Source organism: Rhinatrema bivittatum, chromosome 5 (genome assembly GCF_901001135.1).
Source record: "Rhinatrema bivittatum chromosome 5, aRhiBiv1.1, whole genome shotgun sequence".
Taxonomy (NCBI): domain Eukaryota; kingdom Metazoa; phylum Chordata; class Amphibia; order Gymnophiona; family Rhinatrematidae; genus Rhinatrema; species Rhinatrema bivittatum.
Window position 1 is genome coordinate 74,001,336 of NC_042619.1, and position 27,011 is coordinate 74,028,346.

General features: G+C 40.2%; 1 protein-coding gene across 3 annotated transcripts in view; it reads left to right on the top strand.

The window, feature by feature from the left end:
• The window catches only part of CUL5 (cullin 5), a 281,644-nt gene that overhangs the window by 197,084 nt on the left and 57,549 nt on the right, over nucleotides 1-27,011 (top strand). For all 3 annotated transcript variants that reach the window (XM_029602461.1, XM_029602459.1, XM_029602460.1), the window contains 3 exons: nucleotides 2,808-2,939; nucleotides 26,143-26,266; nucleotides 26,469-26,644. In XM_029602461.1, coding sequence (XP_029458321.1) covers nucleotides 2,808-2,939; nucleotides 26,143-26,266; nucleotides 26,469-26,644 — 432 coding nt within the window. The remainder of the gene's footprint in view (nucleotides 1-2,807; nucleotides 2,940-26,142; nucleotides 26,267-26,468; nucleotides 26,645-27,011) is intronic.

The window sequence follows — 27,011 nt, forward strand, 5'->3', positions numbered from 1 at the left end:
AAGCCATTAGAGAGATCTATTCAAGGAAACACGTACATCCTCATCATTTTGAACTATGCCACAAGATATCCAGAGGCAGTACCGCTATGAAATATAAAGACGCAGACAGTGACAGCTGCCCTAATGGAGGTTTTTTCAGGACTTGGGCTGCCCAAGTAGATCCTGACAGATCAGGGAATCCCATTCATGCCCAAGGAAATGAAAACTCTGCATCCTGCTCAAGGTAAAAACTCTGCGTACCTCGGTTGGCATATGCCTGCAATTCACCCTGGGCTCTCCTCCCCCCCCCTCCCCCCCCCCCCCCCAATTCCTTTCTTATGGCTTCATAAAGGGAGAAATCTGAGTGGTTTTGCAACTCAAATGTTTCACTGTACCTGCAGGGTTTTTTCTGTTTTGTTTTTTTTACTCTTTGTCTTGTGGCTCATAGTCTTCAAAGTAGGCTCACAGCTCTGTAGAATACTGGAGGTAATTTTCCTTCTAATTAGCAAAGGCCTGTACTTGTGCCATTCTGTTCTGTTCTAGTTCTGTGTTCAGGGAGAGAGAAAACAGATTTGGTCTAAGAATTCACAGATCTCAGCCATTGTTTCACAATAGTGGAGACCCCAGTGTTTGTAGTCCTAGCCCTAATGACATTTAGGGATATTGCTCTTTACAAGCCACTGCTTTCTGGGAGAAAATACTAGGTATAATCTCATAATTCAGTCTATGGTGCCATCTGATGGATGCAAGCTTGCATAACAGAAGTCTAGAGAAATTTCTGAAACTTTCCAGAGCTTGAGCATTCCGTTTTTAACCCTCTATCATGTGCCAGACTGAACCTAGAACTCGTGCATCTTGAGTATAGCATTAGGTTATGTCTGTTATGTGATAACAGAGAATGATATCTTGGCTGCATCGCCAGCCTCTGCTGGTCAAAGGAGCAGAAGCTATGCTTGGGAACATGCCACGGTTTTTATTATAATACGTATGTCAAGAAACCACTCGCACTACCCTTCTTTTTTACTTTGGAGCATAAATGTAGAATGTGATGACAGATGAGGACCATAAGGCCCTTTCTCTTTTTCCTATTACAGTACCATAAAATCTATTTGATATTTGGCTTTACTTTCACTTCCCATGCTTTTGTGAATTATTTTACTGTTTTTGCCTCCTCTGCTTCCATTAGGAGGCTGTTCCTCCTAGTGGAACAGTCTCCCACTCTTTCTGTGGGGAGAAAAAAAACTTTCTAATGTTCATCCTAAGTCTGCGCGTCATCCTCATTTCATGACTTCTTGATAAAACTCATTAAAAGTGAGAAATGCCTACAAATACATATTAAGTGTTGCAATGTATTGTCACAACTGAGAAAAAAGATGCAAAATATCCTCAATGACTTTTTCATTAATCACAGTATTGTTGCTGCCGCAAAACCCTTTGCGTCCCGTGGCAAGTTATTTTTTATGGACCCTCTAAATTTGAATATCTCAGCCTTCTATTTTTTTTTCTCAAGATAATTTTTTCAGCTAGTGTAATTTTTGTTAGTGTGTATGGCTTGTGCTATTGATTAAAGTTACATATACCTTATTTTAATTCATAACTATTTGACAATATCATTTTCCTCATGTCCAGCTGCAGTTTGAGTTGGTGCTCACACAGAAAGCATCTGTAGTTCTGGATCTAATGAGAATGTTGTTCATATCACAGCTATTCTTTGGTTATTCTCTTCATAAAAGCTATACATGTTGGGTGCAATTGTCAGAAAGCCACATAGCAGCAAAGTGCTTTGGTACTTCTGTATCTGTATACTTTTAGCTAATACACATATTTTTTCCCTGCTATTCCTGTGAAGGACATTAGGCAGGGAAACTTATGTGCATCTGTTAGAATAACCAATATGCATATGTGCGTTTCTCCCCCAACCAAGTCAATCCCCCAATAACACTTATATTTAGCTGTTTTGCATGGGCAACTTTAAAACATGGGACCTAGCTGCCTAATTCCATGATTAGGCAGCTAGATTCTTTTTGAAAACTGCCCTTAAATTACAGCCCTGGATTAACCATTAAGAAAAAAATTAACTTGTTTAGGGCACCAAGGGAAGGGGGGGGGGGGGGGGCACCACAGAGTGTTGAAAATTGCTTTTTTTTCTGTTGCCCCCTAGTCATAAGTAAATAATTTGCTTATATTGCTTACTGCTATTTAGTGTCATAAACTTTTTTTTTTAATTGTATTTATTTAATATGGTTGTGGGATCTGGCCTGGAGGATGGTTTGGAAGAAAACTGAATTTTTAATCTATTTCATCTTCAGCATTTAAGTCTTAGTGTCTTGTCAGTTAAGCAGTGGAAGGGCCGAGGGGGGCACATTGTTGGGCAGTGTTTAGGGCCTGAGTTGGCCTTAATCTGGCTCTGCCTCATTGTGTAAGTGTTTGTCATTCCAATGTAAGGTTTAGCATTTCATTTTGCTGTGGATAACACGTGCAACTCTGCTTGGTAGCACTTTACTTACGTTTACTGTTGGTCTTAGCCAGCTACAAAAAAAAAGTCCAGCAGACAGTGTTTCAGGATTACTGAATAAGTCTACCATAAGTAAATGGCAGGTTTACACAAATGAAGTAACTGTTATAGCAGTGCTATCTGTAATCTTGAGATCCAAGGGAATATGTTCATTCTAAACAATTTTTATAACTTGGTGGCATTTACAAGTTTTTCCTGACGGGAAACCTGAAGAGCAGTTTTTCTTTTGTCTATTTACTGCACTATGATATGTAAGGCTTAAGAAAAATAAAGAATTGAATGTTGAAATAGGATTCTTTATTTCTTTTCCCAGCTTTTGGTACTTAAATATGTACAGAATAAGGATGTTTTCATGCGATATCATAAAGCTCACTTGACAAGACGTCTGATTTTAGACATCTCAGCTGATAGTGAAATTGAAGAGAACATGGTGGAATGGCTAAGAGTAAGTAAATGCATTGCTAAAGTACAGAGTACCATTCTGAAATAATATGATGGGAACTCCATAGAGCTTTTGTTTGAGGGAAGAATACAAGTATAGAGCAAGACAGAATTTTCCAGAAATTCAGAATAAGTGCCACTACTTATGGAAGAGCATGGACATCATTTATTTTGATTGGAGTGGTTTCTCTCAACTATATCCTCCATAGCAAACTGTTTTTTTAATTCATTTGATAATGCTCAGCATATTTAGTTATTAAAAAGGGTCCACTGTGAATAGTAAAGTATCATAAAACCATTCAATACTGATATTTAAAAAGCTAAAGTCCTGATATATCAAGGAAACACAACTCTAAGAATTCATTGAATTTGTTAGACACAAGTGTATAAATATTTCTTGGACAAGCATAACATAACATCCACACAGATGGTGATGTCATCCAATGGCATTGATTCAGTTTTTATCCTCTTCTCACCTAGAAACTGTTCTGGACATGCTGGGAGTTCCCACGTTAGTATCCCAGGGTGCCTTTCCCCCAGGGTTTTTCTCATCCACTTCATGAACAGTCATATCTCTCTCCTCCGCATTATCGCAAACTTTAAAAAAAAAAAAAAAAAATCAGATTTTGCAAAATCAAAAACTAAATCAATGGCTTCGACATAATCTGAAAGAAAAGGGAAATCCCCTTTTAAAAAGTGTGAGAAGTGCCAGCATAAGATGTCATCAGCAATTGATCACATCTTGTGTATGCAATGTTTTAGACTGGACCTTGAAAACTCTTCATCCCCCTGTTGCTGAATGTCCCTGAAGGCACTTACTTATTTTGGACCTTAAATTGCAGTATGAACTTTTAAGCTCATCAGATCAAGGTTGATGAAAGCATCAAAAGAAACAGCAATGTTCTATGTCTTTAGAATCCTCAGGCTCCAAAAACTCTTTGAAGTGACTCATCAGCACAAGAGAAAAAAGTAAGAAACCTGCAGTGCCAAACCAGCATAAAGGAGCAGCGCTGAAAGGAATATTGGTGTCGAGAATTGTTGGCACAGGTATACATCTGTGCTGAATCGTTGGTGCTGATAGTTATCAATGCAGATGATTCTGACCAGACGTATTCCTCAGCACAGTCATCAGAAGCATTGACACAGAAGATAAAAATGGGGAAATCAGCACAAACAAAAAAATCAGTCTTCAAGATCTGCTCACAAAAATCATATTTCTTCACCTCCCATACTAATACTAGAAGCTTTGCTTTCTACTAGCAGAAAAAGAGCCAAACCTACCATTTCCAAAATTTCCTGACTGTCATGCATTTGTTAAAAAGTTATAGGTGGATTTTATACAAACTTATATCAGAGAAGTATTGGGTAAAGAGCCAGTGTTAAGATTACTTTTGGAATATTTAAGGGAGGAATTGAGATGTAAGCTTCATTACTCCAATTTTATGGACAAAGAAGAGACAGAAAAGGTTAAAGATCTCTCTTCACAAGAAAAGTTAGAATCCAGGCCTTCACATTTGATTTCAGAAGACTCCTAGGATTCAAATGCATCGTCACAATCCATATCTCAAATAAATTCACCTGATTCTCCTTCAGAACCATCTCCAGAACCAAACAAATCAACTTCTCAAGAGCATAGTACTTTATCTGACTTTCATACAAAAATGTCAGAAGCTATTCCCTTTAGTTTGCAAGATGAAGAGGAAAATACTACAGATTTAAATGGAATTTGCAATGCATACAACCATCAAAGCAGTATAAAGCATTACTTGAAGTGCATACCAAATTAAGGAAGACATCCTATTCTTTTTTTTTTTCAATTTTTTCTTTATTGAATTTTCATTTAAAAACGTAAACAAAAAAAATAAGTAATTCAGATGTGATCAAAAATTACTTAAACAATAATGTATAATTCCATAAACACACATCTCTATTACATAACCCATAATTGGGGCGAGCTAATTATACATTTATCTTACCAAATAATCATTAACTGTCAGTGGAGAGAGAGTTCAGAATTTTCTATTGACCTTCAATATTACTTCCTCCTATTATTTCCTTATCCAACATAAAAGTCTCTAATTGTAAAGGGTCAAGGAAACTATATTTCTTCCCTCTAAAAGTGATGAAACAAACAGAAGGATATTTCAGGAAAAAGGTTGCCCCAAGGGCAATTACTTTAGCTTTTAGAGAGAGAAAGTGTTCCTTTTAGCCTGAGTGGCTCGGGACATGTCCAGAAACATAAGAATCCTTTGACCACAAAAATTCAAATCTCTGTGTTTAAGGAAGTCCCTAAACACTTTATCTTTATCAGTTTCTAATAACATAGATACAAATAAGGTAGCTCTCTTATTTATGATGTCAATAGACTCTTCAAGGAATGTAGAAACTCCAATACTTGAAATATTTGGAGTTTCTTCTTCCACCACCTCTCCAGTTTTCTTGGAGAAATAGAAGATTTTTTAAAAAACAGGTATTTCTTTCTCTTCATACTGCAATATTTCCCTAAAATATTTTTTAAGCATTTCACTAGGTGACAAAAGTCTGGTTTGTGGGAAATTAATCAAACGCAAGTTTTTACATCTCATCATATTCTCAAGGCTTTCTAACTCTATGAATAGAGAGACTATCCTTAATCTGGGCCACACCAGTATTATCTAACAGCTTAATTTTAGATGTTACTTTTCCCAAATCTCTCAGGCTATGTATTTCCTTTTTTGTACTTCTATTTGTAATTTATTAGGATTTTACTACACCTGATAAAGACTCGTTCATTTGTGAGACATTATTATTTACACAAGTCATCAATTTCCAAATGTCCTTCAGGGTTATGTTATCAGGAAGCTCTGCAGGCCATTGTTGTGGCCTACTTAATTCTCCTTTAACAAATTCTGTATCCAATAACTCTGTATGATTACTTATCTGTGTCTCTCCTGAATCTGCGCAGTCTCTTCCCTTAGGCAGGCCGCCAAATTCTAATTGCAAAAAACCTTCAGGAATTGATGTCATCGGCTGCGGAGGGTGTGAAGGTCCTTCACAGGGACTAAGAGAGCCAGAAAACTGCTCCCCCAAAATGTCCTCTTTTGGTGATTCGATCTAACGAAGGTGTTATGGGCGATACTGGGAAGCTTTTAAATTTTCCTTTTTCTCCCCATAAATCCTGGGAGAATTAAACAGGAAGAGTTCACCAGTTCTTGATCTCAAATTCACTGAAGAAGAGGAAGAGCAACTTCTCCTAACTTTTCCGGACTAAGCCGGACAAAGCCGCGCACCCCTTTGCAGCGTGCGGCTTAGCCTGTGCGCCAGTGACAGCGGCGCGCCGTCTGCTGTTTGATTTTGTACAGCAGACGCCTCCTGATGACGATTGGGACACGTCTCTCCCAGTTCTTTCTTCGGGTCTCAGCAGTCAACCTGTTAGCGCTCACCCCGCCAGGAGGGCGGAGTTAGCGATCTGTTATCAATCAGCTCCTCCCAAGGGGAGGAGTTAATGATCTGATAGACTTGGCTCCTGTAGGAGGAGGAATTAGCAATCTTGTTAGTGCTCTGCTCCCCCAGAGGGGAGAAGTTGGCAAAATGTTATTCTTCGTTCCTGTAAAGGGAGGAGACAGCAACCTGTATGATCCTCTCAGGGAGTTAGCTATCTGATATGGATCAGCTTCTGCAGAGAGAGGAGTAATGGTCTGATGTGGGTTGGCTCCCACAGAGTGGCAGATGATGATACCATTCTATTAGTGTAAGGTGTAACACTTAGTAGAAATAGTGAATCCCTGGGCCGATGGCAGATGACAGCGCCCTCAAGTGGAGATCCTGATAGGGACCACCGGTTAGCTGGAGTATTGATACAAACACAGATAGTTCTTTATTAGACTGGAAGTAGAACCACCAGAGGTGGCAGTAGTGAGCTGATGTGCCTGGCAGGGCTGAAGTCCCTCTAATACTGGAATTATGATCTCTGAGTTGCTGAGCTGTAAGAAGAGACTATAGGTAGTGAGTAGACAGGGCATGCTGGACATATAACCAGTGGTAGATGATACACTCACTCTTGTAGATATGTGTAATGTCTTCATATGCAACAGAGAGTCTTCAGTATTCAGGAACAGGAGCCGCAGGCGAATACTGGCTCTTATAGGCAGTCTGAAATAGAACTCACAATAACTGTGTATGGAATGGCTTCTGTAATAGAAGAGAGGTTAGGAGAGATTTAGAAACATAGATCCTCGTGGAGCGAGTACCGGTTCCTATCTGTAATAGTAATCCATAAGATATAGGTATGCAATATCTTTTGAGGAAGAAGAGTCTGAGAAGGTATTAGGAACATAGGCCCTCATGGAGCGAGTACCTGTTCCTATTCTGCAATCTGCAATGGTAACTCACGATCTCCGTACCTGCAATAATGTTTTAGACTGAAGGGAGTCTTAGAGATTTGGAACATGGGCCCTTGTGGAGCGAGTATCGGTTCCTGTCTGTAATAGGACTCACTGTGTTCACGTCTACGATCGCCTCCAGGCAATAGGAGTCTTCTGAGTCTTCGGGAACATAGGCCCTAGAGGAGCGAGTACAGGATCCCGTCCAACAATCTGAAATCAAGAAGAGAGTGGGGCCCCCGAGGAGCGGGTACCCCTTGGTAAGTTTGTAGAGGCAGAGCAGCAGAGAATGCTTTCCCAGAGAGTTGTGAGGAAGGAGTTCCTACCCTTGCCCTTGCTAACTCGATTCGTAGTAGCAATCAAAGACCTTTTATGTTGGAAGCGGATGACGTCACTACGGGGGACGCTCACGAGGTTCGCGCCCTTGCTGGTACAAAGTCTGGAGCGCACATGCCCTTATGTCATCAGGAACATGATGGATCCATAGCATTTATTTATTTATTTATTTATTTTTAATTTTTATATACCGATGTTCCTGTAAAGAATACATATCGCACCGGTTTACAAGGAACTGAACAGTCGCCTCCAGGGCGGAAATACATTAAAACAGTCGCCTCAAGGCAGAATACATTAACACAAGTATACAGGAAAACTATTAAAAGAGAACTTTCATAAACTCAATTAAATGTAACTGTGAACCATAAATCAGGAACCATAAATCAGGAACATATGTACAGAGGTAGGTAGCCAGCCTGGGGATTCCAGCAAGAAAATGTCGAGAAGAAGCCGCGGCAGCATCTGTCCGTCAGACCCGAAGGGAGTCGCCACAAGGTAGAGAGGGTGGAGCAAGGGCGAGAATAGGCATGAACGCAACACAACAGATAATCCTTCCAAGTTCTCTCTGTCGGGGGCTTCTCTCTCCATTTCACTATGCTCCCCCAGAAGACATTCTATTCTATATCGCCTGTAGTGTAAAAAAAAAAAAAATCTTAAATACAGATTGCAAAAATGCCTAGGTAATAGTAAAGTCCAGTTGCCACATGAATCTTTATTGTCAAATCAGTAATGAAGAAAGTGAAGAAAAATAAAACATATTCAAATAATCTTCCAAGAAAAGATGCAAAATTCAGTTGGTAACAGGGCATTCCAAATTATAATTACAAATTGAGGCACACAAGTTACATATGATACAATATCTATTCAATAATCTATGGAAACTGAAGGAACATTCAAATAGTCTGTCAGAACAAGACTTAAGATACTTCTATGAAATCATGATGGACACAGAAGACTGTGCAAGACCCCTAACTCTGTTTGAGTCATTTGATAATTCTATTCAGATACCATTGTTAGCCATAGTGGCGAGGTGTTTAGCATGGCTACATATATCTTGACTGAGAAGACATCCATGAGAAATTAGCAGATGCCCGTTGTGCAGGTGATCATTTATTTGGTGACAAAATTAACAAAATGGTAGAATCCATTAAAAACTAAAGTACTGCTGTCCAGTCCGTTACAGCATCCCACATGAATATTTCTCAGAAAAGATACCAACAAGATACGTACAGAAAACCACACAATTACTCTCAGAAAAGAATATACAGCTCACACCAGTACTACAGATAGCATCCAATTAGTGCTTCAACAACTTCAGCAACTACAGTCGAGACAAAGAATTCATCTGAGACAACAGCAGAGGCAATCACAGCAGTCTCAACAAAGACTGGCTTCAGCAGCAACAAAATTTTCATCAAACCCATTTCCAGACATACCAGTATTTGGAGGGTTAACATTCTTAAAGAGAAATTGGAATCTCATCACCATGGACAAATTGATTTTGAGAATTATTCATCAAGGATACAGATTAAAATTCTGAAACTTAGCACCTCAAAATCCCCCTTCTTACCAGCATCATTCACAAAACTATTAATCCAAGAGTTCCTGGCTCTCTGAGAACAAGTCTGATCTCTGGAGGCTAGAGTGGCAGACCTGGAGGAGCTGAGGCAGATAGAGAGGTATATAGATGAGCCCTTCAGGGATGTAGTAGCCAAGTCCCAACTTCAGACTGGCAATCCTGGTGCTGCCTTGGAGGAAGGTGGTCTGTTGATTGGAGAGCATCAACCTGGTGCAGCAGGAAAGGATCCTGTAGCAAGGACCTGCTCTCCAGGTGATGCATTGTCCTTTTGCACCAAGGATACCTCCCCAAGGCCTACAACCCAGGAGGGAAGGGTTAGGTCGGCTGTCATAGTTGGTGATTCGATTATTAGGAATGTAAACGGCTGGTGGGTGTGAGGATCACCTGGTAACATGCCTACCTGGTGCGAAGGTGGCGGACCTCACGCATCACCTATATAGGATTTTAGACAGTGCTGGGGAGGAGCCAGCTGTCGTGATACATGTGCGCACCAACGTCATAGGAAAATGTGGGAGGGAGGTTGTGGAAGCCAAATTTAGACTCTTAGGTAGAAAGCTTAAATCCAGAACCTCCAGGGTAGCATTCTCTGAAATGCTCCCTGTTCCACGCGCAGATTACCAGAGGCAGGCAGAGCTCCGGAGTCTCAATGCGTGGATGAAACGATGGTGCAAGGAAGAGGGATTCAGTTTTGTTAGGAACCGGGGAACCTTTTGGAGAAGGGGGGAGTCTCTTCCGAAAGGATGGGCTCCACCTTAACCAGGGTGGAACCAGACTGCTGGTACTAACCTTCAAATAGGAGATAGAGCAGCTTTTAAACTAGAACAAAGGGGAAAGCCGACAGTCGCTCAGCAGCGCATGGTTCGGAGAGAGGTATCTTCAAAGGATACTAATGATGCATTAGAATTAGGGCATCCTGACAGTGAGGTTCCAATAATTAGAAAAATAGTCCTAGTGCCTGTAACTAAAAACTCACCTGAGCTAAAAAATTCTAACTTATCCCTATCAAAAAGCAGAATGAAAATATAAACAAAAAACAAACTCTGAAATGTTTGTATCTAATGCAAGAAATCTAAGAAGTGAGATGGGAGAATTAGAATGTATAGCAGTGAATGATGACACAGACTTAATTGGTATCTCAGAGACATGGTGGAAGGAAGACAACTAATGGGACAGTGCTATAACAGGGTACAAATTATATCACAATGACAGAGAGGAGCACCCGGGAGGCGGTGTGGCGCTTTATGTCCGGGATGGCATAGAGTCCAACAGGATAAACATCCTGCATGAGACTAAATGCACAATTGAATCTTTATGGGTAGAAATCCCTTGTGTGTTGGGGAAGACTATAGTGATAGGAGTATACTACCGTCCACCTGGTCAAGATGGTGAGACTGACAGTGAAATGCTAAGAAAAATTAGGGAAACTAACCAAACTGGTAGTGCGGTAATAATGGGAGACTTCAATTACCCCAATATTAAGAACATAAGAAATTGCCATGCTGGGTCAGACCAAGGGTCCATCAAGCCCAGCATCCTGTTTCCAACAGAGGCCAACCAGGCCGTAAGAACCTGGCAATTACCCAAACACTAAGAAGATCCCATGCTACTGATGCAATTAATAGCAGAGGCTATTCCCTAAGTAAACTTGATTAATAGCCGTTAATGGACTTCTCCTCCAAGAACTTATCCAAACCTTTTTTGAACCCAGCTACAATAACTGCACTAGCCACATCTTCTGGCAACAAATTCCAGAGCTTTATTGTGCATTGAGTGAAAGAATTTTCTCCGATTAGTCTTAAATGTGCTACTTGCACATTTTGACTGGGTAAATGTATCATCTGGATATGCTAGAGAGATACAGTTCCTGGACGGAATAAATTATAGCTTTATGGAGCAATTGGTTCAGTAACCGACGAGAGAGGAAGTAATTTTAGATCTAATTCTCAGTGGAGCACAGGATTTGGTGAGAGAGGTAACGGTGGTGGGGCCGCTTGGCAATAGTGATCATAATATGATCAAATTTGATTTAAAGACTAGAAGGGGGATAGTAAGCAAATCCACGGCTCTCGTGCTGAACTTTCAAAAGGGAAACTTTGATAAAATGAGAAAAATAGTTAGAAAAAAACTGAAAGGAGCAGCTACAAAAGTAAAAAGTGTGCAAGAGGCGTGATCATTGTTAAAAAATACCATCCTAGAAGCACAGTCTAGATGTATTCTACACATTAAGAAAGGTGAAAAGAAGGCAGAACGATTACCAGCATGGTTAAAAGGGGAGGTGAAAAGCTATTTTAGCCAAAAGATCTTCATTCAAAAATTGGAAGAAGGATCCAACAGAAGAAAATAGGATAATGCATAAACGTTGGCAAGTTAAATGTAAGATTTGATTTGATATGATACATTTTCATGAATGTCAGTATATAAAAGAGTTAAATAAGACATTGATAAAACAGGCTAAGAGAGAATTTGAAAAGAAGTTGGCCGTAGAGGCAAAAACTCACAGTAAAAGCTTTTTAAAATATAATCGAAGCAGAGAAAGCCTGTGAGGGAGTCAGTTGGACCATTAGATGATCGATGGGTTAAAGGGGCACAGAGAAGATAAGGCCATCGCGGAAAGATTAAATGATTTCTTTGCTTCGGTGTTTACTGAAGAGGATGCTGGGGAGGTACCCGTACTGGAGAAGGTTTTCATGGGTAATGATTCAGATGGACTGAACCAAATCACAGTGAACCTAGAAGATGTGATAGACCTGATTGACAAACTGAAGAGTAGTAAATCACCTGGACCGGATGGTGAACACCCCAGAGTTCTGAAGGAATTAAAAAATGAAATATCAGACCTGTTAGTAAAAATTTGTAACCTATCATTAAAATCATCCATTGTACCTGAAGACTAGAGGATAGCTAATGTAACCCCAATATTTAAAAAGGGCTCCAGGGGTGATCCAGGAAACTACAGACCAGTTAGCCTGACTTCAGTGCCAGGAAAAATAGTAGAAAGTGTTCTAAACATCAAAATCATAGAACATATAGAAAGACATGGTTTAATGGAACAAAGTCAGCATGGCTTTACCCAAGTCAAGTCGTGCCTCACAAATCTGCTTCACTTTTTTGAAGGAGTTAATAAACATGTGGATAAAGGTGAACCTTTAGATGTAGTGTACTTGGATTTTCAGAAGGCGTTTGACAAAGTTCCTCATGAGAGGCTTCTAGTAAAAAGTCAATGGATAGGTGGTGGTGTCCTATTGTGGATTACAAACTGGCTAAAAGACAGGAAACAGAGTAGGATTAAATGGACAGTTTTCTTAGTGGAAGGGTGTGGGCAGTGGAGTGCCTCAGGGATCTGTATTGGAACCCTTACTTTTCAATATATTTATAAATGATCTGGAAAGAAATATGACGAGTAAGGTAATCAAATTTACAGATGATACAAAATTGTTGAGAGTAGTTAAATCACAAGCAGATTATGATAAATTGCAGGAAGACCTTGTGAGACTGGAAAATTGGGCATCCAAATGGCAGATGAAATTTAATGTGGATAAGTGCAAGGTGATGCATATAGGGAAAAATAACCCATGCCATAGTTACACAATGTTAGGTTCCATATTAGGTGCTACTACCCAAGAAAGAGGTCTAGGTGTCATAGTGGATAACACATTGAAATCGTCGGTTCAGTGTGCTGCAGCAGTCAAAAAAGCAAACAGAATGTTGGGAATTATTAGAAAGGGAATGGTGAATAAAACGGAAAATGTCATAATGCCTCTGTATCGCTCCATGGTAAAGACCGCACCTTGAATACTGTGTACAATTCTGGTCGCCGCATCTCAAAAAAGATATAATTGCAATGGAGAAGGTACAGAGAAGGGCTACCAAAATAAGGGGAATGGAACAGCTCCCCTATGAGGAAAGACTAAAGAGGTTAGGACTTTTCAGCTTGAAGAAGACTGCTGAGGGGGGATATGATAGAGGTGTTTAAAATCATGAGAGGTCTAGAATGGGTAGATGTGAATCAGTTATTTACGCTTTCGGATAGTAGAAAGACTAGGGGGCACTCCATGAAGTTAGCATGTGGCACATTTAAAACTAATCGGAGAAAGTTCTTTTTCACTCAACGCACAATTAAACTCTGGAATTTGTTGCCAGAGGATGTGGTTAGTGCAGTTAGTTTAACAAAGGATTGGATATGTTCTTGGAGGAGAAGTCCATTACCTGCTATTAATTAAGTTGACTTAGAGAATAGTCACTGCTACTATTAGCAACAGTAGCATGGGATAGACTTAGTTTTTGAGTACTTGCCAGGTTCTTAAGGCCTGGATTGGCCACTGTTGGAAACAGGATGCTGGGCTTGATGGACCCTTGGTCTGACCCAGTATGGCATGTTCTTATGAATTCCCTGCTGCAATCCAAAGCTAATCAGCCAGAATCAAAAGATCAACAAGGCAGAGGTTTCTTCTCCAGATATTTTGTCATTCCGAAGAAAACAGGGGATCTAAGTCCAATTTTGGATCTCAGAGACCTGAGTATTTTTCTATACAGAGAGAAAAATTCTGCATGAGCTCTTTAAGCACAATCCTCTCTCTGCTCCAAAAAAGGACTGGTTTATTTGCTTAGATTTCCAAGATGCTTATGCTCATATACAAATCAACAGGAAATACTTTTAAGTTCACCCTGTTATCAATATAAAGTGTTGGCCTTCAGTCTAGTAGCAGCTCCAAAAGTCTTTACCAAATGTCTAGCAGTACCAGCTGCTCATCTACAGAAACAAAACTTTTGTCTTTCCATCCCTAGATGACTGGCTAATATTGACTACATCAACCTACTGTGCATTCATCATTCCATGGAACCAAGGCCTGCTTTATTCTTCCCTTCAATTCCCTTAACGAAGGCAGTTCTCAAATTGAGAGAAGACAAAGGAACAATTATACTGTTAGCTCCTTTTTGGCCATGACAAAATCGGTTCCCCCTGGCTGTACAGACTTGCAGTAGCTCTACCTATCAAGCTTCCATTAACCAAACTTCCTGACTCAGTATGGAGTTGGGAATTCTCTATCCCAACCTACAGTCTCTGGCACTATTCTCTGGCACTAACCACCTGGATTCTGAAAGTGCACTATTCCAAGCACTTCATCTGCTTCATGATATGAATGAAATTCTACTAGGGGCAAGAAAACAAACTACTAGAAAATCTTATAACTATAAATGGGTAAGATTTATCCACTCAGGTCTCTCTCAGAAGAAAGATCCCGTCACTTATACTTTCAGATTTGCCTGCTTACCTAATGCAAATAATAAAATCAGGTTTAAAATCAAACTCAATAAGAGTACATTTAAGTGCCATTGCAACTTATAACCAAGGAGGAGGCCAACTAATCACACAACATCCAATAATTGCATAATTTATTAAGGGACTTTATAATTTAAAGCCCCCCATAAAGCAGCCACCACTGCAGTGGGACCTGAATATAGTTCTTAAACAATTACTGAAATCACCATATGAACCAATGGATTCATCAGACTTATTTTTTGACATGGAAAACACTCTTCCTGATAGCCATAATTTCTGCACGAAAAGTAAGGGAACTGCAGCCGTTAGAAACCTACCCTCCATGCACTCAAATATTTAAGAATTGGGTAGTGCTAAGAACGCACCCTAAATTCTTACCAAAAATTGTGTTACAATTCTCTTGAACCAGACGATAACATTACCAATATTTTTCCCAAAACCACACGTATCACCAAAAGTACAAGTTTATCATACACTAGACTAGAAAAGCACTCTTATTCTTCCTAGAAAAAACTAGACCACTTAGAAAGTTGGCACAACTATTTATACTTTTGATAAGCATAAAAAGGAAATCCAGTCACAAAACTGTCTAATAGTATTTTATAAATTGCTTCACTAATTAAAAATCGCTCAAAGTGATGGCTTTCTCAGTTTCCTATTGTTATCAAATGATAGAATCTCAAGTCATCTATGAAAGCCCATCAGTTAAGAGTGATAGCAACAACTTTAGCTCACTTAACTCTGCTTCGCTGCTAGACACCTGCAGAGCCAGTGACTTAGTTATCAATATACGCTTGCAAGACACTATTGCCTAGAAACAGAATCTCGTATGGAGATTGTCACTCCAAGAGGGACAATTTTCATATAGCCGAATCTAGCCAGGTAACTACTTATTTCTCTGATGAAAAGCAGGATGGTAGTGCTCACACAGGGGTAACATCATCCGATGATGCCCATCATGGGAAAAAAAAAATCTAGAGCTTTCAGTATGCTCTACTGAACATGTGCAGCTGTTATTTCCCTGCCCACTAGGCAGAGTCCTTTAGGCTTTCTAGGTACCTAGGAATATTATTAATTGGACCAGGACTTAAGAATGATGAGTGTCGTAGGCCAAGAAGACCCAGCTATGCTATATTGAGCTACATATAAGAACATAAGAAAATGCCATACTGGGTCAAACCAAGGGTCCATCAAGCCCAGCATCCTGTTTCCAACAGTGGCCAATCCAGGCCATAAGAACCTGGCAAGTACCCAAAAACTAAGTCTATTCCATGTTACCATTGCTAATGGCAGTGGCTATTCTCTAAGTGAACTTAATAGCAGGTAATGGACTTCTCCTCCAAGAACTTATCCAATCCTTTTTACACAGCTATACTAACTGCACTAACCACATCCTCTGGCAACAAATTCCAGAGTTTAATTGTGCGTTGAGTAAAAAAGAACTTTCTCCGATTAGTTTTAAATGTGCCACATGCTAACTTCATGGAGTGCCCCCTAGTCTTTCTACTATCCGAAAGAGTAAATAACCGATTCACATCTACCCGTTCTAGACCTCTCATGATTTTAAACACCTCTATCATATCCCCCCTCAGTCGTCTCTTCTCCAAGCTGAAAAGTCCTAACCTCTTTAGTCTTTCTTCATTGGGGAGTTGTTCCATTCCCCTTATCATTTTGGTAGCCCTTCTCTTTTGATACTATCCTCTAAGCATACAAAGAGTATGAGGGTTGGGCATGGCTCAATTATGACTAATGCTTCAGGGACAAGATGGAAGAGAACTGGTTTATGTCCTGGGAAATCCAGAGCATCAGCTTATGGCTTAAGAAGATGGTTAACAAAGCATCGGATGCAAGGGCACATACACAGCATTCTCCAAAAAGGCAGCAAACAGTGTAGATAGGGCAAAATCTTGGGGCACACAACAAAAACACATGCTGAAGATTTAATAAATCTGCATACAATTTTCAGGATTGCAGGTTTGAGCATGTCTGATCCATTTATTCTGCCCCACATCCCACGAGCAGATGCCCAAAGAAGAACATTTCCGGGAGCTCTACAAAATCAAAATGTTTGCTGAATTTCTCAAGTTTCCGTCCCCGGTAAAAGTGAGTGTGATGCAGGAGTGGTTGAATCTTTATCCTAGAAGGAGGGAGGTTCAGAAGTTGGTGGAGGGTTTCAGGGAAAGGTTTATCATCCCCTTCCAGGGCCCGATTGACCCCATTAATTCTAAGAATGCTCCATCAGTGATGGTACAACAAGCAGATATTGTGCAACAGAAGCTTGACTCTGAGTTGGCCATGGGAAGGATGGCGGGCCCATTTCATAAGCCACTGTTTAATAAGATGATGTTTTCTGTGTTGATAGTTGTATCTAAGAAGCTGGGCAAATTCCAGCTCATACAGAATTTGTTGTACCCCCGGGGTGCTTCCGTAAATGATTGTTTGCCAGCGAAGGAATGCACAGTTCAATACGCATCATTTGACACAGCGATAACCCTTTTGCAGGAATATGGCCAAGGCGCGCAAATGGCAAAAACTGACATTGAATCTGCATTCAGACTCCTTCCATTGTACCCTTCCATCTTTCTTTTGTTGGGTTTTAAGTTTCACGGCATGTACTATTTCGATAAATGTTTGCCGATGGGATATGCTGTATCCTGTGCGTTCTTTGAATTATTTAGTTGCTTTCTTCACTGGGTTACAGTTTATTGATCAGGTTTCAGCAACATCATCCATTACCTTGAAGATTTCTTGTTCATGGGCCCGAAGGATTCTGAAGCATGTCCTTTTCCTTCACACATTTCAGGATATTGCCAGGGAATTTGGAGCACCTTTAGCTCAGGACAAAACTGAAAGCCTGCTACTGTAATTTCTTGGGAATAGAGCTCAGTTCAGTTGAGATGGTATCAAGGTTGACAGCAGAAAAATTGTAGAAGCTCTGGTCCCTATTGCATCATGAGTTATCAGTCTGTGTCCCACCCTAGATAGGGAAGCTTTTGGACATCCCATGGTCTGGACTGATCTGGGTACGTACAGGGAAAGGAAAATTAGTTCTTACCTGATAATTTTCGTTCCTGTAGTACCACGGATTAGTCCAGACACCCGCCCGATCTTATTCTGTCCGCTCGAATTCGTTCCTGTTCTTGTTTTTTGGTTTTTCCTTCTTACAGGTTTTTCTCTATTTTTTGTCTCCTGTGTCATTTTTCTGGGATGCACCGGAAGCATCTTTGCGATGATCAGGGGTAGTTATACAAGAGCGTTTAGTTACACAGTTCATTCAATTGTTATGTTATTTTGTTGTTTTAAATTAAATTTACTATTTATCCTGGTACTTGCTTGATCTTATACCTTTTCTGCTTTGACAATAGTTATACTGAGGGTTCCTGGGTGGGTTCCATCCTTATATGGGCTAGCCTCAGAACTCTGGTCTGTCTCCAACTGCTGGAATGGGCGCTTAACCCATGGTCTGGACTGATCTGTGGTACTACAGGAATGAAAATTATCAGGTAAGAACCAATTTTCCTGTGGCATGGAGAAATTGGTATCATCGCGAAAGCCTTCTCGATGTGGAACTCTGTTTTCTGCACAGAAAAATCAAAGCAGAGCAAAATCTTTCTTATATCCATGACAATTTTGGTTTTGGAACAACAGTTCATCCACCATGCTTGCTGCATCTGATCTTCATCATTTTCGTGAGAGAGATGAGAATAGAATTTGTAAAAACAAACAAAAAAAACAACCCCCCCCCATAATAATTTTAATGATATACCACCTCCTCTACCATTGGAACAAATGTCTCTGATTTTAGAATCATTGACACCTAAGACTCTCAGACTACCAGCTCTCCATATCAATGCAGAAAAGACATAGCTCAATCTCATGACTCACCCTCCTCTTGGGAGAGAACAAGATCAGAACCTCCTTTAGCAGTGTCTGATTCACAAGAAGGTTCTGAGTCATCTTATGTTTTTCTATTATTAGTCTAATAATGAGGACTGTATTGGTCTACCATCGGATCTATTTCCACAACCTTTTAGGAGCACCTCTCCACCTGAGGATATAGCATATCCTGTCTTTGTTCAAAAGATGGCCAAGGAGAGTACTTTCCTTTGGTACCGGGTATCAGAACCAAGGGAGGGCATATTTGGATTATTAAAATGTATTGAACCTCCAAAATGAGTTGTAGCTGTACCAATTTATAGGCTACTACAGGAGCTTCAGACAAGAATGTGGATGTGGCAGACACCTTTGTCAAGGCTACCACTGTAACGAAAAGTGAACATCATCAAGTGTATTAAGTTCAATTTTGTGCAAGTCATCAAAAGGTCAACTTTTCCATCAGTTCTTGGTGATGGAATCAGCTTTAAAGAAAGCAAAAAGATCTAGAATTAATTCTAATACCCCTCTGGGCAAGGATTCTGCCTTTTTGGATAACACAGTGAAGAACAATTTCCAGTCAGCTATGTTAAGTTTCAGAATAGCTGCATATATCAATTATACATGGAGAAATACATATATTTTGCAGTTTATATAGGTAAAAATATAACTTGAACTCTACTATCCAGTGTCAACCAATGTTTTGTGCCAATTTTCCAAGAAGCTGAAAAATGTGGTAAGCACTTCATATCAACATTTGAGGCACATGACACTTCTTCTAGGATGTCAACTAGAAGATTACCTTGTTTTTGAGCTTCAGATCTCTGTGAAGATGTACATAAAAACTTGTTGATGCCTCAAGTATGGGACACAAGATCACTGTACTACTCTTTTTAGCTGTGAAGGAACAATCTTCTCTGTCTAGCAAACCACAATCTTAGTATTAAAAAAACCAATACATTTCTTTAAGGAGAAATATCAATAAAGAAATAAACTAAACTAAACCATGTCCTTTTCAACAATCTGTTTCAGTAGGGAGAGGAGTGGGGGAAAGACTGCTTGGTCTTTGATAATAACAGATTGTTGGTTGTTGAGGATTATGCAGAAAAGGTACCAATTAAATTTCAAATCTGCAGTGATCTTCTAGCCCTTCTTTACATCTCCGCAGCTTTCGATACTGTAAATCACAATACCCTTCTAAACCGGCTATCAGATATAGGTATTACAGGATCAGCTCTGAGATGGTTTGACTCCTTCCTTAGCAACAGAGGCTATAAGGTAAAAATCAATAACAAGGAATCCTCCCATACTAACGCCCCATTTGGAGTTCCCCAGGGCTCTTCCTTATCGCCCACCCTGTTTAACATCTACATACTCCCTCTATACCATGTACTCTCAAATCTAAAACTTAAGTTCTATATATATGCCGACGACGTACAAATTTTAATCCCCATATCCAGGTCACTGGACTCAACACTCAAATTATGGAACTCTCATTTACAAACAATCAACCATCACCTTTCAAGCATTAACCTGGTGCTCAACACTTCCAAGATTGAACTACTGCTAATCACCCCAGAAGGCAGTCCCTTTCATACCCAACTGCATTCTAGCATACAAATATCCCATGCACGAGATCTTGGAGTTATAATAGATAGCCACTTGAACTTAAAGCAGTTCATAAAACATACAACAAGGGAGTGCTTCTACAAGCTACTAGAACTCAAAAAAACTCATAAGAACATAAGAACATAAGAAAATGCCATACTGGGTCAGACCAAGGGTCCATCAAGCCCAGCATCCTGTTTCCAACAGTGGCCAATCCAGGCCATAAGAACCTGGCAAGTACCCAAAAACTAAGTCTATTCCATGTAACCATTGCTAATGGCAGTGGCTATTCTCTAAGTGAACTTAATAGCAGGTAATGGACTTCTCCTCCATTACGATTTCAGATCTGTCCTTCAAGCCATCCTTTTCTCCAAGAAAGACTACTGCAATTCCATCTTGCAAGGTCTACCGACTTCTACTTTAAAACCTCTCCAGTTGCTCCAAAATGCAGCGGCGAGAATTTTAATAAATACTAACCGGAGAGCGCATATCCTTACATGTTCCCCCAATAAAAAGTGTACACCACTCAAACATCAGAGACAGGACATTCTCTACCACAGGGCCCTCCATCTGGAACGCCATACCTCCGGACCTCAGGCAGGAAACCTGTCTTCTAACTTTTAAAAAGAAATTAAAGACATGGCTATTCTGCCGAGCCTTCCCCGCAACTAACCCAACAGCCTGATCTAGAATTATCATTTTGCTTATGTAAATAAACAAACGCTAATCTTGCTCACTAGTCATCATGAGGTTCGGCTCCCTGCCTCCCTCCCATATTCCTTTGTATATAGTAATTTATTGTATATAGTAATTATCTTCGTTCTCCCCCTCTTTTTTTTTTTTCCTCCTCCCAGTTAAGGCAACCTTGTTATAATGTAACTTTTATGCTCCTTCAAATTGTCACTTGTTGAATGGTTGGTTATAGTTCTGCTTAGTTCAATGTAAACCGAGTTGATTTGATCTGTATCAAGAAAGTCGGTATATAAAAGCCTTAAATAAATAAAATAAATAAATACTCCATCCTCTCAAATAATTCTCGAAGAATGCATTGTCTAGTTGTGGAAGAAATCAAACTTCTGCAACAAGAAATTATCAACCCTTTTCTCGACCAATGCAATAGAGCAGGGGTCGGGAACCCATGGCTCGCGAGCCAGATATGGCTCTTTTGAGGGCTGCATCTGGCTCGCAGACAAGTGTCGCCACACTTTCCCGCTGACCCAGCTGCTCCCCGGTCCTCCTCCGCCCGGGCTTAAAATGTTGTCAGCCCGGGCGGAACGCGGCAGGACAGCTGGAGTCAGCGGCACCGGCGTGCTCTCTTTTTCCTGCCCCCCCCTCCCCCCCCGTTGCCCGGAAGAGGAAGTGGAGCGTATCGGGTGCCTGTGCGGCAAGAAGAGGCCACGCTAGTGCGCTCGGCATCGGCCCGAAGAAAAGAAGACTGCAGCGCGGCTCGGAGGAAAATGAAGAACTTCAACCGCGGCCGATGGGACTTCGCCTCCGCGAGGGCTGAAAATGAAGAGGTTAGCGTTGGGAGGAGGCTGCTGCTGCCGCGAGTTCCCGGGGTGGGGGAGAGAGAGAGTGAATGAGTGAGCAAACACTCGCTCATTCACATACATGCAATTCACTCTCTCTCTCCCCCACCCCGGGAACTCGCGGCAGCAGTAGCCTCCTCCCAACGCTAACCTCTTCATTTTCAGCCCTCGCGGAGGCGGAGTCCCATCGGCCGCAGCTGAACCTCTTCATTTTCCTCCGAGCCGCGCTGCAGTCTTCTTTTCTTCGGGCCGATGCCGAGCGCACTAGCGTGGCCTCTTCTTGCCGCACAGGCACCCGATACGCTCCACTTCCTCTTCCGGGCCGCGGGGGGGAGGGGGGCCTGTGTGTGTGTGTGTATGTGTGTGTGTGTGTATGAGAGATTGCATGTATGTGAATGATTGAAAGCCTGTACTTGTGAAAGAGAGTATGTCTGTGATTGAGAGCCTGCCTGTGAGAGAGAGAGAGCATGAATGTAAATTTACCATTGGGAACCTGTATGTGTAAGTTTGTGATTGAAAACCTGTTTGTGTGAAAGAGTATGTGTGTATGATTGAGATCCTTTGTGTGTGAGAGAAATCATGTGTATGTATGATTAAGAGCCTGTGTGTATAAGTAAGAGAGAGATCATGTGTGTCTGTGTGTGACTGAGAGCTGGTTTAGGTGATGGAGCATGTGAGTATGTGATTGAGAGCCTGTGTTTAAATGAGAGAGAGAGACCATGTGTGTCTGTGTGTGATTGAGAGCTGATTTAGGTGAGGGAGCATGTGAATATGTGATTGAGAGCCTGTGTGTAAATGAGAGAAAGAGAGGACATGTTTGTAAGCATGTGAATGAGAGTCTGTGTGTGAGAGAAAAAGACAGCATGTATTTATGTGATTGAAAGCCTGTGTGTGTGTGTAAGCGTGAAAAGATAGACAGCATGTGTGTAAATGTGTAATTAAGAGCCTATATAAGTGAAAGAGAAAAAACATGTGTATATGTGAGTACTGAGAGCCAGTGTGAGAGAGAGCGCTGGTATGTGACAGAGAGGAGAAAGTTCCAAGCAAACCACCCCACCTCCTGCTAATTCAGAACAATCTCAGGACACCTGGATATCAAACGTTCCCAGGTATGCAGAGCAAAAAAATTTTTGTATCCTTATTATTTTTCATTACTGGGTCTTTGTGTCTGCTATTTTGAAATATTTTGTTGGTATCTGGAAATGTTTTATATGAGTGTTTAATTATTGGATATTCCACTCACCAGCTGTTTCGAAATATGTTCTTTTTGTTAGTACAGTTTTACTGCTGATGATTTTATATTTCTTGATTTGTTTTATAAGGATGGGTGATGTTTCTTTTTTCCTTTGTTACACTGCATACAGAGACTCTGGCTTGTTGCAGTTTCCAATTCAGTTTTTTCTGCATGCTTCTTGTTATGCGTTTTGGTCTCTTTATTCTATGTTAGGTGAGGGACAGCACGTGATTCAGGTGAGGTTTTCTGCTGGCGTGTAGTTTCTGTGTAGGACTCTATAGCAGCCTGACTTGGTCTGTTTTCCTAATAGGAGATGTATTGGTGTCTTAAGGCCTGGTGTAATATTTTCAGAGACTTATTGTACTTTAAAAGTGTGATCTTACATAAAATGCACACATTTACTTGTATTTAGTTTTAAACATATTGTATGGCTCTCATGGAATTACATTTTAAAATATGTGGCGTTTATGGCTCTCTCAGCCAAAAAGGTTCCTGACCCCTGCAATAGAGTCTCTTCCAGTACAGAAAAGGAACATAGGTTTCAACTCCAAGTTCTTTCTTATTAAAAACAAACAAACAAACAAAAACATGTCTTTTGCTCCATTTTGGATGTCAGAAACCTTAAAAAGCATCTGAATAAGGAAAAGTTCAGGGTGAATGCTTTTAAGTACAATCCTCCCTCAATTAGGGATCAACAACTCCCGATTTCAAGGATGCTTACCCACACATTCTGATTCACAAAAATAACTAGAATTTTCTATAACTTACTGTAAAGAACAATCACTGTCAGTATCGAGTTCTCCTTGCTGGTCTATCTGGAGCTCCCAGAGTCTTAATGAGATGCCTTGCAATAATTGCTGCTAATTTTACTCTGTGAACAACAGAACCAAGTATCAACTACACAAGTAGGTGGTGCCATCTGACAGTGCTGAGACTGATAGCTCTATGAGCTCAGAAAAACTGAGGAGGTCTTTCTGAGCATGAACGAGTGTTCCCATGCAGCTGCTGCTGCATGAATCTCCTCAGCTTTTTCCTTTTGCTAGCATGGAAAAAATGCTTTTTGCTCTCTAAAACACTAATTTCCCCAGGGGTGTGTGTTTTTTGTTTTCTTTGACCTTTTTTTTTTGGTTCATAAGTCTCTCCTTAAAGAAAACTGATAGAGAACTTTCTTTAAGACTAAATTGATTTAGCATCATTCCTCTTCAACATGGATACACTAGGGTTCAGAAGGTATCCCCGCTGGTCTTCACAGATGGCTGTCTAGAATCAGCATGATCAATGTGTCCAATGTGTTGGTCCTTCCCATTATGTTCCTAATTGGTGGCCTAGGCATGTATGTCACTAGGGGCCATAAAATTGAGAGGTTATATCTTATAGGAGTTATTAAAATCTCCTCAGATTTCTCTCTCAGCATTTAAGGTGAAGCATTCTATGTGCCAGAGGCCGTCGCCTAAATTATAAAAAGTGCAGTCCTCTCATGATCAGCGCCAAGACTGCGAAAAGTCTTTGGCACAGAAAGAGCAACAAAGCAAGTCAGGTATCAGCCCTATTCTAGCCTATGTGTCCAATGAAGCACTGTCGTCTCCCTGCCAATGTCAGCTGAGTCAGCCACTTAGGAGGGAAATAGATGCTGCCCCCAGTTTCCATCTTGTGGCAGCTAATGGAGGGACCTGCACTAAGCTCAGGATCAGTTCTGTTGCAGTCTGTGAAGGCTTTGTAGTTGTCCTGCAATCGGTCCAATGAGGCCATGCTTCCTTTCTGTTGATGTCATCTGGGAAAACCAATTGAATGACCCCTGCTATGGGGGTGGATTACTCCTGAAGGGGCTCAGAAGTGACCAGGGTGACAGGATGATTCTTTTTGGTAGTTATTGGGGATGGGGTGGAATAAGCCTGCATGAGGTTTGTGTTTCATTGTTTCAATATGTTAATCAATTTAGATTAACTGCAGCCTTGCTCCCTAGTGAGAGAGGGGGGTGGTTCCTGTCATGGTTATTGAATGTTTGCTGTATTGTATTATGAGATTAATTATTTTCATGTATTACTTTATTATATTTTATGATGATGTATTGGTTATGCACTGTACATAGGGACTTTTTTCAGTTTTTCTTTTATTTTTTCTGGGAATCTGAGTTTGTTACAACAAGAACAAAAAAATTTACCTGGAAAAATGAGCCATTTTTCCACTGATTTCTCCCATTTTTTGTTCTAATAAATGCTGATAAATTTCAGCAAAAAAAAAAATTTAAAACTAAGGTCTCTAACTGTATATTATGATGTTATTGTAATTTAACGATGCTTTGTACCAGACATTGAGTATGGATTTCCTGTAAAAAGGCATGACTCAATTAAAGGTAAGGTTAAACTATGATATGAACTGGGAAATTTTTTTTTTTTTTTTTAATAACAGATGTTCTGTGAAGACAGCAGTTCAGTTCACTAGTCACATAATCCCTCTCTCTTCCCTTTGTAGTTCTTTCCCCAGAATGTGTGAAGGGGGTTGGCTGACATAGTGCCTCCCTCCCCCCACACACATTGATGGACTGCTCCCTCATCTTGATGTCATTCTGGCTTGGGTCCTGCAAAGACACTGGCCTACTGGAGATAGGGTGCCACCAAAGGGGATTTGCCCCTTTGAGCCTTAAATTACCTGTAAGCATTGGTGGGAACGGGGAGGGTTGTAATTCAAAGTGGGACGAGTGTAGTATATTAGGGATACTATAGTCTCCTGGTTCTTGTCATGTGGAAAGGTCAAGGGTAGAAAGGAGAATACAGCTTTGGCTTAAAATTTTAATTTTGTTATGGAATGTTTATGAAATAATTATTTACTTTGCTGATATTTTGAATTTTGTTTTATTAATATCGCTTTTATATTTGTGTTTGATATTTTGTATTGTATTATTATTGCTGTGTTGTAAGCCTCCCTGGGTTCTTTTTGAAGGAGGGGGCAAAATGAGAGATGAGAATGGATGAAGTTATTATATAGAACTATGGGGATCTGCTAGGCTACAGCACCATGGAAACTATTGCACATGAGCAGTGAAAAGCCTTTAGGTCTTTTCCAGAAAGCTTTTGAAGAATCTGACCATTCACTGGCAAGGATGTGTGATCCATGTATGTAACCAAACTTCTTTCTTTAGTGAAAATTTATGGGTAAGCAACTTGAAGACAGAGCTGAATATCCCCCATCCAGCTTTAATATGGAAAAATGCCACAGATAGTTTGCATATATTGGTTAGGAATTTTTGCAGAATTGAGGAAAAAAGTTAGCTTAAACTAATTTTTATTCATATTTAATTTCTGTGAATTGTTTACTGTAACTCAATCTGCATTTATAAAAGTTTTTCTTTTCAAGTGCTGTGTGTGATTTTTCAGTGTTGTGTATTATTTTTAATGTACTTATGCAGGAAGTTGGTATGCCGGCTGACTATGTAAATAAATTGGCCAGAATGTTCCAAGATATTAAAGTATCTGAGGATTTGAACCAGTCATTCAAAGAAATGCACAAGAATAATAAATTGGCTTTACCAGGTATGACTTTCAAACATAGTTCAGCTTAATTTTGATTCTGTTTTGATTTCCTCTTTTAAGGAGGTGAATTGCCACAGCCTTTTATTGTTAAATTTCTTGTTAAATTTTTCTTATAGTTTTCTTTTTATTTATGATCTCAATAAGAAGCACAAAATCAGTTTAATCAAAGCCTGTGCATACTTTTCTGTACCCTTTCTTTCAGCTGACTCTGTAAATATTAAGATTTTAAATGCGGGTGCCTGGTCCCGTAGCTCTGAAAAGGTATTCGTGTCACTGCCTACTGAGCTAGAAGACTTGATCCCTGAGGTAGAAGAGTTCTACAAAAAGAATCACAGTGGCAGGAAGTTGCATTGGCATCACCTCATGTCAAATGGCATTGTGAGTGTACAGAAATTGTTCTAATCTTTTTAGATATCATCGTATGCTGGGATGGAAACATTTTTTTGAAAATATAGATGTCAGCAAATGTGTTAGAAGCCAGGGGAATTTTATAAATACATTTTTTGTGCCTTTTTTTAAATTATTTTTGTCATTTTTATATCTAATTATTTTTCCTTATTTTTCTTTCACCGTGGACAAGCAGGACAAATATCTGCCACATGAGTGGAGTGACATCATCTGACGCTGAGATGGATAGGTCTGTTAGAACTTAGAAAGAATGAGAAGGGTTTTCTGAGCATTCAGGTTGTTCCTGTGCAATCCTGTGTGAGTATCTTTTTCCTTTTTGCTAGCACGAAAGGACGTG